At 38.2% G+C, this 14,152-nt stretch overlaps 1 protein-coding gene across 1 annotated transcript in view; it reads right to left on the bottom strand.

The window, feature by feature from the left end:
* Positions 1-196: 196 nt before the first annotated feature.
* Positions 197-14,152, bottom strand: part of LOC121378570 (uncharacterized protein DDB_G0290685-like) — a 35,731-nt gene continuing 21,775 nt past the window's right edge. The window contains exons 5-6 of the mRNA XM_041506805.1: positions 12,278-12,495; positions 197-1,024 (exon numbers count right to left, since the gene is read on the bottom strand). Of these exons, the coding sequence (XP_041362739.1) occupies positions 937-1,024; positions 12,278-12,495 (306 nt within the window). The 3' untranslated portion in view covers positions 197-936. The remainder of the gene's footprint in view (positions 1,025-12,277; positions 12,496-14,152) is intronic.

The raw sequence follows: 14,152 nt of genomic DNA, 5'->3' as shown, positions 1-14,152 counted from the left end.
CCAGGATATAGCCTATAGTTAAACTGCCTATATAGCTCACTCAAAACATTTCACATTGCATCAGCTTACTGTTAGTGTTATATATTTGGTTATTATAATTTTAAATCGAAAAGATTGTAATTTTGTGTCAATGGTTATTTGAAAGGGTAATTTATAAAAACAAATTTAAGAGACTTTTTACCTAATTTGTATTGTGATTTAATTTGATTTTTGTTTATTTTATCAATGAATAGCTTGTTAAATGGTTTTGTTACTTTCTCTTAACAAGATTTATATTTGAGCTTCGTATTCTGTCTAATTTATTAAATTGTTATTTTTTTTTAGCAAGTTTTCCCATTAATTTGGTATTGCATCCAGTATTATCCATAATACTGTAAATAATTTACATTCAGTTGATACATGTACATGAAAATAGCCTACAAAAATGCAAGTACGTGATTATTTACAAATTCTATATTTACATTTCACAAGAAAAATTAATAAATAAACTTTAAGAAATTACAAGATGATAATAGGTAAAATTTTACTTGGTCACACATAAGTATATACAGGGAGCCAGATGTCAAAATGAGAAAATGGTGGGTATAGGTGGGTGGGGGGTGCCATAAGGCACTGGCCTACTGGCCTACTGGCCTAGATTAATAATTAAATCTTAAAAATAGTTACCTTGCCTGTCCAACTGAAACTATGGTCTGCGATTTAAAAATATATATCTTACAATTACCAAAGGCATCAATGTGAACTATATGCTCACTACTTAATGTATCCTAAAAACTGGGGGGGGGGGGGAATATGCAGGTCAATGTCATCAAGGTCCATGTCATCACTGTAGATCAGCCAATCAGATGTCTTGAAATCCATATCTCACCCAAGTGATATCGGTCTGTGATACCAAAAAATATCAAACCAAGTTCTCCAACGTGTGTGTGTAAGAAATTATTTTCTCAGGTCACTTTCGGTTACGCCCTTGCTCGTTAATTCTTCTCGAACTCGTCTCAGGTAGTCTGGGTCTGGATATCCAAATCTGAAACATCAAATATTAGACATGAAAAGAATTTTTAAAGGTTGATCTGGATATCCAAATCTGAAACATCAAATATCAGACATGAAAAGAAAGGTTGATCTGGGTATCCAAATCTGAAACATCAAATATCAGACATGAAAATAATTTTTAAAAAGTTGATCTGGGTATTCAACTCTGAAACATCAAATATCAGACATGAAAAGAAAGGTTGATCCAGGTATCCAAATCTGAAACATCAAATATCAGACATGAAAAGAAAGGTTGATCCGGGTATCCAAATCTGAAACATCAAATATCAGACATGAAAAGAAAGGTTGATCTGGGTATTCAAATCTGAAACATCAAATATATTAGACATTAAAGGGACATTCCTGAGTTTGCTGCATTGTAAGATGTTTCCGACTACTACAATATTTCTATGATTAAACTTACATATTAAATATATTTTCTTGTTTAGAATATCAGTGTCTGTACATTCAATGTGTTTCTGGTCATCTTAATATTTGTAAGAAGCCCAAACTGGATTTTGTCTTCAAATATTTTTTTTACGTACGAAAAAAAATATTTTAGGAAATTAATTTACACTAGTACAAATATTAGAACGATCAGAATCACATTTAATATACAACCACTAATATGTTATGCAGGAAAATATATTTGATATGTAATTACAATCGTTAAAAAGTCTCTGTTTGTCGACAACATCTCAAAAATTGAAGCAAACTCAGGAATGTCCCTTTTACAGAAAGGTATCAAATATTAGACATTAAAACAAAGGTTATGATCTGTGATTACTAATCAGAAAGATCAAATATTAGTAATTAAAAGATTGGCCAATCTGTATCTGGATGGGAGTGAGACGTAGCCCAGTGGTAAAGTGCTCGCTTGATTCACGGTCTGTTTGGGATCAATCCCTGTCAATTTCTTGCTCCATCCAGTGCACCACGATTGGTGTAACAATGAATGAATGAATGTTTAACGACACCCCAGCACGAAAAATACATCGGCTATTGGGTGTCAAACTATGGTAATGCAAATAAATAAAGTGATGATCAACATCAACACAAAAACTTTATTCAAAACTTCAATTTTGTGCTGTATCGGCCATTCTCAAAGAGAATGTTACACCCCTGCACCACGGTGAGGTTACAGCACATGCAGGGGCTGGTGTAACAAAGGCCATGGTATGTGCTATGTGATGATGCATATAAAAGATCCCTTGCTGCTAATCGAAAAAGAGTAGCCCATGAAGTGGCGACAGTGGGTTTCCTCCCTCAATATCTGTGTGGTCCTTAACCATATGTCCAACACAATATAACAGTAAATAAAATGTGTTGAGTGCATCGTTAAATAAACCATTTCCTTCTTTCCTGTATCTGAATATACAAATCTCGGCTCAAATTTTCAAAGCTATCTTATGTTATATAGTACTATGATATCGTAAAACCATTGTACATTGTCAGGTGTGCATGAACCCAAGGGGCCCATGCCCGTCAAACAATATATATGTTGCAGAATACACATTATCTTGTCCACCTGTAAAGGACCTTTAAATTCTATTTTCAAAAACAACAACATGTTTTGGTCCCCCTCTATTAAAAAATCCTGGATCCGCATTTGTCTGTGGCATGCGTTACTGTGATGTCACAGCTTACGGGGTTTTTACGATATCATAGCGCTCTCGAGCCTGAAACACATCAAATGTTATACATGAAAGGACAGGAAAGCAATGTTTATTAAAAGACATCTAAGAAAACTGTGTCATCAATGGTTATCCGATAACGGTTAAAGAGGTATGAAATGCTTATTATGTTGATTGCAGGGCCATACCTAATATGGTGAATAAGAGGGTGGTTGCATCCCCAAGAAAAATGCCAATACGTGACATGCGGTACTGGTTGAGATGGAGGAGGGAAAAAACCAAATACATGCTTGCATAGTTAAAAAAGAAAGAAGTTTGTTTTGTTTAATGACACCACTAGAGCACATTGATTTATTAATCATCAGCTATTGGATGTCAACATTTGGTAATTTTGACATATAATCTTAGTGAGGAAACCCGTTACATTTTTACATTAATAGCAAGAGTTCTTTTATATGCAACATCTCAAACAGGATAACACATACCACGGTCTTTGATATACCAGTCATAGTGCACTTGCTGGAACGAGAAATAGCCTAAAAGGGGCCACCAGCCGGGATCAATCGAGCGAGCACTTTACCACTGGGCTACGTCCTGGCACAAAGAAGTGTGAAATGTATATATGTTGACATGCATGCAGCAAGCTTGTACAAATGAAGACATGCATCGAAAATAAGTCGAGAACAGTCGTTCAGGTTACCGGGAGGTTTACATACCACATGTAAGAAAAGTCCAGAACGGTGTTTCGTTCTTGCACCGATGTTCGTGCGCACTTAATTGTACAGTTGTAAAGCAATTTCGGTAATCCGCGTTTAAGCAGTGCCCGCTATAGATAAATTTACTTCCGGATTTCATTTCTCGTACCGATGTTCGCACACATCGATACAATATCAGAACGTCCGCATTAAAAGTAGTAGTAACAGGAATTCAATTCTAACTTTCATATAGTTGTGGTAACCTATAGGTTACCAGGCTATTTTTTGTGGTAACCTGTAAATGGGTTACCAGACACAATGCTTATTTTGATGCCTGTTGTACAAATTAAGAAATGCATGCAACACGTTTGCAGAATTGCCAACTAGCTTACATGAGCTAAAAGTTAGCTTGCAAATAACTTGCATTGCTTGTATAGCCTCTATTAGAAATTCGCGAGAGAAAAATAGGCAGAGTTACGTCTCCTGACCACTAACCACTTCCGGCGCATTCCGGTTACTTCAGGAATGGCCGATGGCCACAGTTGTTTGTGAATCTTCAGCTGAGATTTATGCATGCCGGTCCCTGGCATCATAAATGTCCCCAACTATGCTTTAAAAATAAAGAATGATACAGGTAAAAATTAAGTTAATGAAATTGCGTTTTGTTATAACTGACCATGTGTTAAATATAGGAGATGAAACTAGCGAGCTGTCACACACCGTGATTGTTTTGGTCACATGCAATCTCGCCTCACATTAATTATCATAATTTCATTTAAACATACAAACACACCTGCAGTTTTAATGAATTGTGTGTGACAATAACACAGTTGTAATTGTAATAAGATAATAGAAACATTATGTCAATCCAAACCTAAATTATTTACAAAAACAACAAAACATTTTTGTAGGAGGATGGGATGGACTATATGTAATATTCCGATCAGAACAGTCCCCTTCCCCACGTGTTTATGTTTGTTTTGGGGTTTTTCAGTGTATTTCTGGGGACACATGGACACGACCCCTCCCCTAAAAACACCACTAGCCAGTCTAGACTTCCTCTACACAATTTCCTGCACATGCGCCTGTTTGACTAAATATTTTGTTTGCTGTAAATTGATTAGGCCTATATACGTTGCATTATAAAGTGTAAATTTTGCTGTAATAACAGTTAAATATATAGTTTAACCTAAAAACGGGGGGGGGGGGGGGGGGGGGGGGGGGGGGGGGGGGGGGGGGGGGGGTGGGGGGGGGGGGGGGGGGGGGGTGGGGGGAGGGGGGGGGGGGGGGGGGGGGGGGGGGGGGGGGGGGGGTGGGGGGGGGGGGGGGGGGGGGGGGGGGGGGGGGGGGGGGGGGGGGGGGGGGGGGGGGGGGGGGGGGGGGGGGGGGTGGGAATATACGCACGCACACACACACACACAGAGAGATATATATTAGCAGGGTTGAAAATTAGCAGTCCCCCGGTCGCACATGGCGACCTTTATTGGCTAAGGGCGATTAAGAATTTTACAAAGGAGTCTGTTGGGCGACCATTGATTTTAGTGTCGGGCGGCGAGTATGGTACTAGTTAAAAAAAGAAACACACACTGATACTGAATCGAATGTGACAAAACACACTGCGTCTATGTTGGCGCGAAATACAGGTCTGGCAACAGAAGACCCTAGAACATGTTTCTATATTTTGACAGTGCCAACATAATGAATAAAGATAAAATTCATATAAAAACATATTAATTTATTAGGTTTTAAACCCATAAAAAAAAACTCCGTCTCAAATAACCGTTTTATTGGGGGGGGTGGGGGGTGGGGGGGGGTGTGCAGTGAAAGTTTATTCCATACCTCTTGCATCTCACCACAAAGAGGACTGCCACTCCTAGACTAGTTTACTAAAGCATGCGCAGTTTAACATTTACCCGGTAGTCTGTTTCTATGTTTAATTTGATGGTTTTTTTCTTTTTCTTTTAGTTGGTACGGGTTTAAAACTTAACAACATGTTTTATATCAATTTTTACTTTATTCATTATGATGTTAAATGTCAATACATCATTTTTTTTTGGTAAACATAAACAGTTACTAAGTATCATTCAACAAAAAACCCACTATAGTTTTAATTTTACCTGTGCAGTTTAAATTCCAATGTGATAATTGGAGGGCTAGTTGAATTTGAGAAGGGCCAGTAAGATTTTCTTCAACTGGCGCACCTTGGTTTCCATGTTAATTTTCAACCCTGTATTAGTGGCACAGAAAGGTGCCAAAAAGTGTGGAAAGGGGCCACAAGTTTATATTTACACACTTTACACTATTCTAAAGCAAATATCTGAAAAGTGTCCCCCTGCTTCCTAGCAGCCAGTGAATATATATATATAATAATTGCAGGTAGATGGCCGATCATAACTATTAAATTACATCATGAAATTGTGTCCGTTACACTATGTCCATCTGACAAAGACAACTCGCTGTTCCAATTTGTTTGCGAGTCAGACAGTAGAAACATTATCGTTAGGCGAGGAAGTGAATTTCTGTATCGTTAGTTTTCATTATTAACTACTGCATAGGTCGTAGTTATAATGCAGTTAGCGGTACAGAAAATCGCAGCTAGTCATTAGTCAAATTAATGTACACTTCCATTCGTACAGTGATATAATACACACACATGCATATTAACTTGCAAATATTAAAACTTTATTAATGTGCCGTTTTAACGAGTCAATCATCAATGAGCCTTTATGTCTTGGTCCTCTCCCCCCCCCCCCCCCCCCCCAAGAACGTGTTCCGTAAGTATTTTCGGTTGAGCACAAAACATATTGCACATTTTCTTTTCTGTAAAAGAAGGAGATTGCACACAATCTGACAAACAATAATAGTAATTGTCAAAACGTCAAAAAATAAAAGAACAGTCGAAAACTACTCCCCATTCATTAGTAACAAAGAGCCACCCCTCATAGACTGGAGCGTACGCGCCGTAAAGAATAGTGGCTAATTGGGGCCACGCTTAACACTATGCAATGTCCAAGGGCAGATAAGTATTTTCTAATAGAGGCTATACTACGTTGTACCTAGACACAAGCATGCAAGTTTTTTGTTTGGAATCGTGCGCGTACTGCACCTTGTAGGTCCCGCCATGCAATTCGTGTTTTGTGGTGAATATCGTTCCACGGACTACTCTTCTCGCCCAGTCGTTGACGATCTCCAATAGTGAAGAGAGTCTTTCTGTCGAAGGCAACCTCTCACCTTTTTACATATGGTTCTCCCTCCCATGTTTTTTAGGAGGAATTGCGGGTACGTCGTTTTCCATGGTAGGAACTTCCCGGTTAGGATTGTTCCTCTGAAACCAAGAGAATAGTAAATACAGATTAATTTTTAATTGTCAAGGTGGCAATCTAAGGGAGGGGACCAAGAGGGATTAATGTCCCCTCTAAAATTAAAGTGCCTTTTAAAAAAAAAAATCAAATTTACATTTTTTCATTAATGTCCCTTTCAAAGACGGTATATTGCCCTTAAGTTACTCCCCCTCTGTAAAATAGTTATGGGTTCCTCCCTTCCTGTAAGTGGCTTTCAGGACTGGAGGGAATCTAGGATTTTCCAATAAGAGAAAGAAAACGAATATTTGTTTGATCACACCTCAACCTGCTTTTTAAACTTTGAACTGCATTGTTGAAAACCGGAGCGGAAACCTTCTTGCCGCAGCAAAGGATTTTAACAATAACTGGGGAGCGTTGCTGGAAAAATGCGGCCAAAAACAAATTGGCTATTCCATTAAGCTTCTAGATTAGGGAGCCCCCACTCCCATGGCTGGTGATATTTGTTTGGGCTAGTAAATAACTACTATTGCCATGTCCGATGGCTAGTAAAAAAAACAAAGAACTTTTAAAATGCTGCATTTATGTCGTTTTTATAAATTCCTTGCTTTTCCCCCCAATGCCACCTACCCAAATCACAGGGTTTTTTTAAGCCTAACTCCCTCTTTGGGGGACAACATGGACCGGCTCGGACTGACTTATTAAAGTAGGGCTACGGAATTTTTAATCCATGGCTAGTCAATTTTTTTAAACACTGACCCATGGCATTGGATTTTTAATAAAATTCTAGAATCCCGGGCTATTTCGGCCACAAGGACCCTACCCTCCCTAACCACCTTTTTTAACCAACAAGGTTCCATCTTACCCGTTAATTTGGAAACTTTTTTAAAAATTTATCTGGATAATAATTTTTATTTAACATTAACTCCGGGAAAAATTAGTGGTTTTCAATTCCAAAATTGGGCAAAAACAATTGTGTTGCAGGGGGCAAAAAAACTGGACTTGGAAATAACCCCTTTTTCACCATCCTAGTTCCACCAAAACCAAATTATATTATTTAATAATCAAAAAAAGGGGAGGGATTCATTTGGGCACCCTACTTTTGTATACTTAAAGTATAAAGGTTTGTTAATCAGATTGGGGAGGTTTTTTAATTCGGCAAAAATCAACCTGCCCCCCAACCCCAACAAAAAACCAAGCCCTTGTAAACATTGGCAACAAAATACCACCACGGAATTACCCCCAGGCACCCTGGGCAAATTAAGTAACCCAACCATTGGGCAGGCCGCCGATGACCCTTATCCCTATCCCATACACATTGGTTGCAAGCGGCCTTATTGTTGAGGTTCATCCACTCCTCCCGACTGGTACCCCAAAGATTGGTTATGGCCTGCCCTGTCCTGGAGAAAGGCTTAATAAAGTCCCTTGATGCTAGGAAAAGTTAATTGTTTTGGATTAAACCAAAATGATTAGCAATTAAACCACTTAATGGTTATTAGGCATGCAAATTACTGCAATTTTGAATGAAAATGAATTAAAAATACCATCGGCTATTGGGTGTCAAACTATGGTATGCAAACAATAAAGTGTGATCAACATCAATAAAAATTCAAGATTTTAAATAAAACACAGTTCAAAAACACAAATATCACAAGATAATGTAGATCCTGACTTTTACCCAAAATTTTCAATTTTGTGCTGTATTGGCCAATTTCCCAAAGAGGAATGTTTACCAACCCCTGCCCCACGGTTAGGTTTAAGCCCGGTCGGGGTTCGGTTTTGAAATTAAATTCGGTTTTTGAACTTCCTAAAGACCAAATTTTTCAAAAGTATATAGTTTATTAAGTTTTTTTCAGCTGATCCACCTTAAGTTACATTACCATAGATTTTTTTTTTAATTTAGATGGACCAACCTCGCCTAAAATTTTTTTGTCCTAAAATTTCTCAATTTCGCTAAATTTTAAATCGCTAATATTTTTGATCCGCATTTGTCTGTGGCATGCGTTACTGTGATGTCACAGCTTACGGGGTTTTTACGATATCATAGCGCTCTCGAGCCTGAAACACATCAAATGTTATACATGAAAAGGACAGGAAAGCAATGTTTATTAAAAGACATCTAAGAAAACTGTGTCATCAGATGGTTATCCGTAACGGTTAAAAGAGGTATGAAATGCTTATTATGTTGATTGCAGGGCCATACCTAATATGGTGAATAAGAGGGTGGTTGCATCCCCAAGAAAAAAATGCCAATACGTGACATGCGGTACTGGTTGAGATGGAGGAGGGAAAAAACCAAATACATGCTTGCATAGTTAAAAAAGAAAGAAGTTTGTTTGTTTAATGACACCACTAGAGCACATTGATTTATTAATCATCAGCTATTGGATGTCAACATTTGGTAATTTTGACATATAATCTTAGTGAGGAAACCCGTTACATTTTTACATTAATAGCAAGAGTTCTTTTATATGCAACATCTCAAACAGGATAACACATACCACGGTCTTTGATATACCAGTCATAGTGCACTTGCTGGAACGAGAAATAGCCTAAAAGGGGCCACCAGCCGGGATCAATCGAGCGAGCACTTTACCACTGGGCTACGTCCTGGCACAAAGAAGTGTGAAATGTATATATGTTGACATGCATGCAGCAAGCTTGTACAAATGAAGACATGCATCGAAATAAGTCGAGAACAGTCGTTCAGGTTACCGGGAGGTTACATACCACATGTAAGAAAAGTCCAGAACGGTGTTTCGTTCTTGCACCGATGTTCGTGCGCACTTAATTGTACAGTTGTAAAGCAATTTCGGTAATCCGCGTTTAAGCAGTGCCCGCTATAGATAAATTTACTTCCGGATTTCATTTCTCGTACCGATGTTCGCACACATCGATACAATATCAGAACGTCCGCATTAAAAGTAGTAGTAACAGGAATTCAATTCTAACTTTCATATAGTTGTGGTAACCTATAGGTTACCAGGCTATTTTTTGTGGTAACCTGTAAATGGGTTACCAGACACAATGCTTATTTTGATGCCTGTTGTACAAATTAAGAAATGCATGCAACACGTTTGCAGAATTGCCAACTAGCTTACATGAGCTAAAAGTTAGCTTGCAAATAACTTGCATTGCTTGTATAGCCTCTATTAGAAATTCGCGAGAGAAAAAATAGGCAGAGTTACGTCTCCTGACCACTAACCACTTCCGGCGCATTCCGGTTACTTCAGGAATGGCCGATGGCCACAGTTGTTTGTGAATCTTCAGCTGAGATTTATGCATGCCGGTCCCTGGCATCATAAATGTCCCCAACTATGCTTTAAAAATAAAGAATGATACAGGTAAAAATTAAGTTAATGAAATTGCGTTTTGTTATAACTGACCATGTGTTAAATATAGGAGATGAAACTAGCGAGCTGTCACACACCGTGATTGTTTTGGTCACATGCAATCTCGCCTCACATTAATTATCATAATTTCATTTAAACATACAAACACACCTGCAGTTTTAATGAATTGTGTGTGACAATAACACAGTTGTAAATTGTAATAGATAATAGAAACATTATGTCAATCCAAACCTAAATTATTTACAAAAACAACAAAACATTTTTGTAGGAGGATGGGATGGACTATATGTAATATTCCGATCAGAACAGTCCCCTTCCCCACGTGTTATGTTTGTTTTGGGGTTTTTCAGTGTATTTCTGGGGACACATGACACGACCCCTCCCCTAAAAACACCACTAGCCAGTCTAGACTTCCTCTACACAATTTCCTGCACATGCGCCTGTTTGACTAAATATTTTGTTTGCTGTAAATTGATTAGGCCTATATACGTTGCATTATAAAGTGTAAATTTTGCTGTAATAACAGTTAAATATATAGTTTAACCTAAAAACGGGGGGGGGGGGGGGGGGGGGGAGGGGGAATATACGCACGCACACACACACACACAGAGAGATATATATTAGCAGGGTTGAAAATTAGCAGTCCCCCGGTCGCACATGGCGACCTTTATTGGCTAAGGGCGATTAAGAATTTTACAAAGGTAGTCTGTTGGGCGACCATTGATTTTAGTGTCGGGCGAGTATGGTACTAGTTAAAAAAGAAACACACTGATACTGAATCGAATGTGACAAAACACACTGCGTCTATGTTGGCGCGAAATACAGGTCTGGCAACAGAAGACCTAGAACATGTTCTATATTTTGACAGTGCCAACATAATGAATAAAGATAAAATTCATATAAAAACATATTAATTTATTAGGTTTTAAACCCATACCGTCTCAAATAACGTTTTATTGGGGGGGTGGGGGGTGGGGGGGGGTGTGCAGTGAAAGTTTATTCCATACCTCTTGCATCACCACAAAGAGGACTGCCACTCCTAGACTAGTTTACTAAAGCATGCGCAGTTCTACATTTACCCGGTAGTCTGTTTCTATGTTTAATTTGATGGTTTTTTCTTTTTCTTTTTAGTTGGTACGGGTTTAAAACTTAACAACATGTTTTTATATCAATTTTTACTTTATTCATTATGATGTTAAATGTCAATACATCATTTTTTTAAACATAAACAGTTACTAAGTATCATTCAACAAAAAACCCACTATAGTTTTAATTTTACCTGTGCAGTTAAATTCCAATGTGATAATTGGAGGGCTAGTTGAATTTGAGAAGGGCCAGTAAGATTTTTCTTCAACTGGCGACCTTGGTTTCCATGTTAATTTTCAACCCTGTATTAGTGGCACAGAAAGGTGCCAAAAAGTGTGGAAAGGGGGCCACAAGTTTATATTTACACACTTTTACACTATTCTAAAGCAAAATATCTGAAAAGTGTCCCCCTGCTTCCTACGCCAGTGAATATATATATATTAATAATTGCAGGTAGATGGCCGATCATAACTATTAAATTACATATGAAATTGTGTCCGTTACACTATGTCCATCTGACAAAGACAACTCGCTGTTCCAATTTGTTTGCGAGTCAGACAGTAGAAACCTTATCGTTAGGCGAGGAAGTGAATTTCTGTATCGTTAGTTTCATTATTAACTACTGCATAGGTCGTAGTTAATAATGCAGTTAGCGGTACAGAAAATCGCAGCTAGTCATTTAGTCAAATTAATGTACACTTCCATTCGTACAGTGATATATACACAAACACATGCATATTACTTGCAAATATTAAAACTTTATTAATGTGCCGTTTTAACGAGTCAATCATCAATGAGCCATTTTTCTTGGTCCTCTCCCCCCCCCCCCCCCCCCCCCAAGACGTGTTCGTAAGTATTTCTGTTGAGCACAAAACATATTGCACATTTTCTTTTCTGTAAAAGAAGGAGATTGCACACAATCTGACAAACAATAATAGTAATTGTCAAAACGTCAAAAAATAAAAGAACAAGTCGACAACTACTCCACAATTCAGTAGTAACAAAGAGCCTCAATAGACTGGAGCGTAACGCGCCGGAAATAATTTAGTGGCTAATTGGGGCCGCTTAACACTATGCAATGTCAAGGGCAGATAAGTATGTTTCTAATAGAGGCTATACTACATTGTAACCTAGACACAAGCATGCATTTTTGTTTGGATATAGTGCGCGTACTGCACCTTGTAGGTCCGCCATCAATTCTTGTTTTGTGGTGAATATCGTTCCACGTGACGACATCTTCTCGCCCAGTCGTTGACGATCTGCCAATAGTGAAGACGAGTCTTCTGTCGAAGGCAACTCTCAACAGTTTACATATGGTTCTCCCCTCCATGTTTTTAGGGAGGAATGCGGTACGCCTCGTTCCATGGTAGGAACTTCCCGGTTTAGGATGTTCCTCCTGAAACCAAGAGATATAGTAAATACAGATTAATTTTTAATTGTCAAGTGCAGATCTAAGGGAGGGGACCAGAGGGATATATGTCACACCTCTAAAAAATTAAAGTGCCTTTTAAAAAAAAAAAATCAATATTTACAATTTTCATTGAAGTGTCCTTTGCAAAGAGTCGGTGCATATGTGCCCTTAAGTTACTCCCCTCTGTAAAATAGTTAATGGGTCTGCCCTTACATGTATATGTGGACTTTCAGGACTGGAGGTAGATCTAGGATTTCCAATAGAGAAAGAAAACGAATATTTGTTTGATCACACCTCAACATGCTTTTTAAAACTTTGTACTGCAGTGTTGAAAAACGGAGCAGGAAGAAACCTGCTGCCGCAGCAAAGGATTTTAAGCATATGAGACTGGGGAGCTGGTGCTGGAGAAAATTCGAGAAAAAACAATAGTGCTATTCACATATAGCTTCTAGATTATGGTAGCCCCACTCCCATGGCTGGTGATATTGTGTTGGGCTAGTAAATAACTACTATTGCCATGTCCGATGGCTAGTAAAAAAACAAAGAACTTTGTAAAATGCTGCATTTATGTCTGTTTTATAAATATGACTTGCTTGCCCCATCCATGCACCTACCCAAATCACAGGGTTTTTAAGCTCTATCTCCCTCTTTGGGTGACATACATGTACCTGCATCTGACTGTACTTATTAAAGTAGGGCTACTGAATTTTTAATCATGGCTAGTCAATTTTTTAAATCACTGATCCCATGGCTAGTGGATTTTAATAAAATTCTAGAATCCCTGGCTATTCGGGCACAATGAGCTAGCTGCCCTGACACCTTTTTACCACGTACATGTAGTTCCATCATTCCACCAACAGTATTAGTTTAAATACGTTTAAGTTAAATACATTTGTATTGCTGTATATCATTTTTATTTTAAATTTAACTATCTCGAAAGTATATTGTTATCTACATCATCATAAGCATACGGGACAGAGGAGCTGGGAGGGGGGTTGTCGAATTCTCAAATTGGGGCAAAAAACAATAGTGCTAGCTATTCGAGCAAAATAAGCTGGACTGAAACCTTTTCACCATCTATTTCCATCTTTCTATATAACCACAATTATATTATTTATAATCATTATAAAAATGTGTAGGGATTCATTTGCAACCCTACATTTTGTATACTTAATATGTATAAATGTTGTTAATCAGATTTGGGCAGGTTTGTTTAATTCTGGCAAAAATCAGCCTGCCCCACCAACCCCTACAAAAACAGGAGCCTGTGTAGAAGCATTGATCAACAAAACTACTCACACGTAATTTACCCATCATGCACCACTGCAAATAATGTACCCAACCATATAGGCAGGCAGCCGATGATTCCATTATGCCTATCCACATACACATTGGTTGCAAGCTGACCTTATTGTTGAGTTCATCCACTACCTCACGACTGGTACACCAAAGATTGTGGTATGTGCTGCCCTGTCTGTGAGAAAATGCTTATAAAAGATCCCTTGATGCTAATGGAAAAGTTAATGTTATTGATTAAACCAAAATGATAGCAATTAACCAGCTTAATGGTTAATTAGCATGCACATTACTGCAATTTTGAATGAATGAATGAATGAAAAATACATCGGCTATTGGGTGTCAA

Source organism: Gigantopelta aegis, chromosome 8 (genome assembly GCF_016097555.1).
Source record: "Gigantopelta aegis isolate Gae_Host chromosome 8, Gae_host_genome, whole genome shotgun sequence".
Taxonomy (NCBI): domain Eukaryota; kingdom Metazoa; phylum Mollusca; class Gastropoda; order Neomphalida; family Peltospiridae; genus Gigantopelta; species Gigantopelta aegis.
Note: the sequence above shows the minus strand (reverse complement) of the source record. Positions and strands in the feature narration are given on the sequence as shown.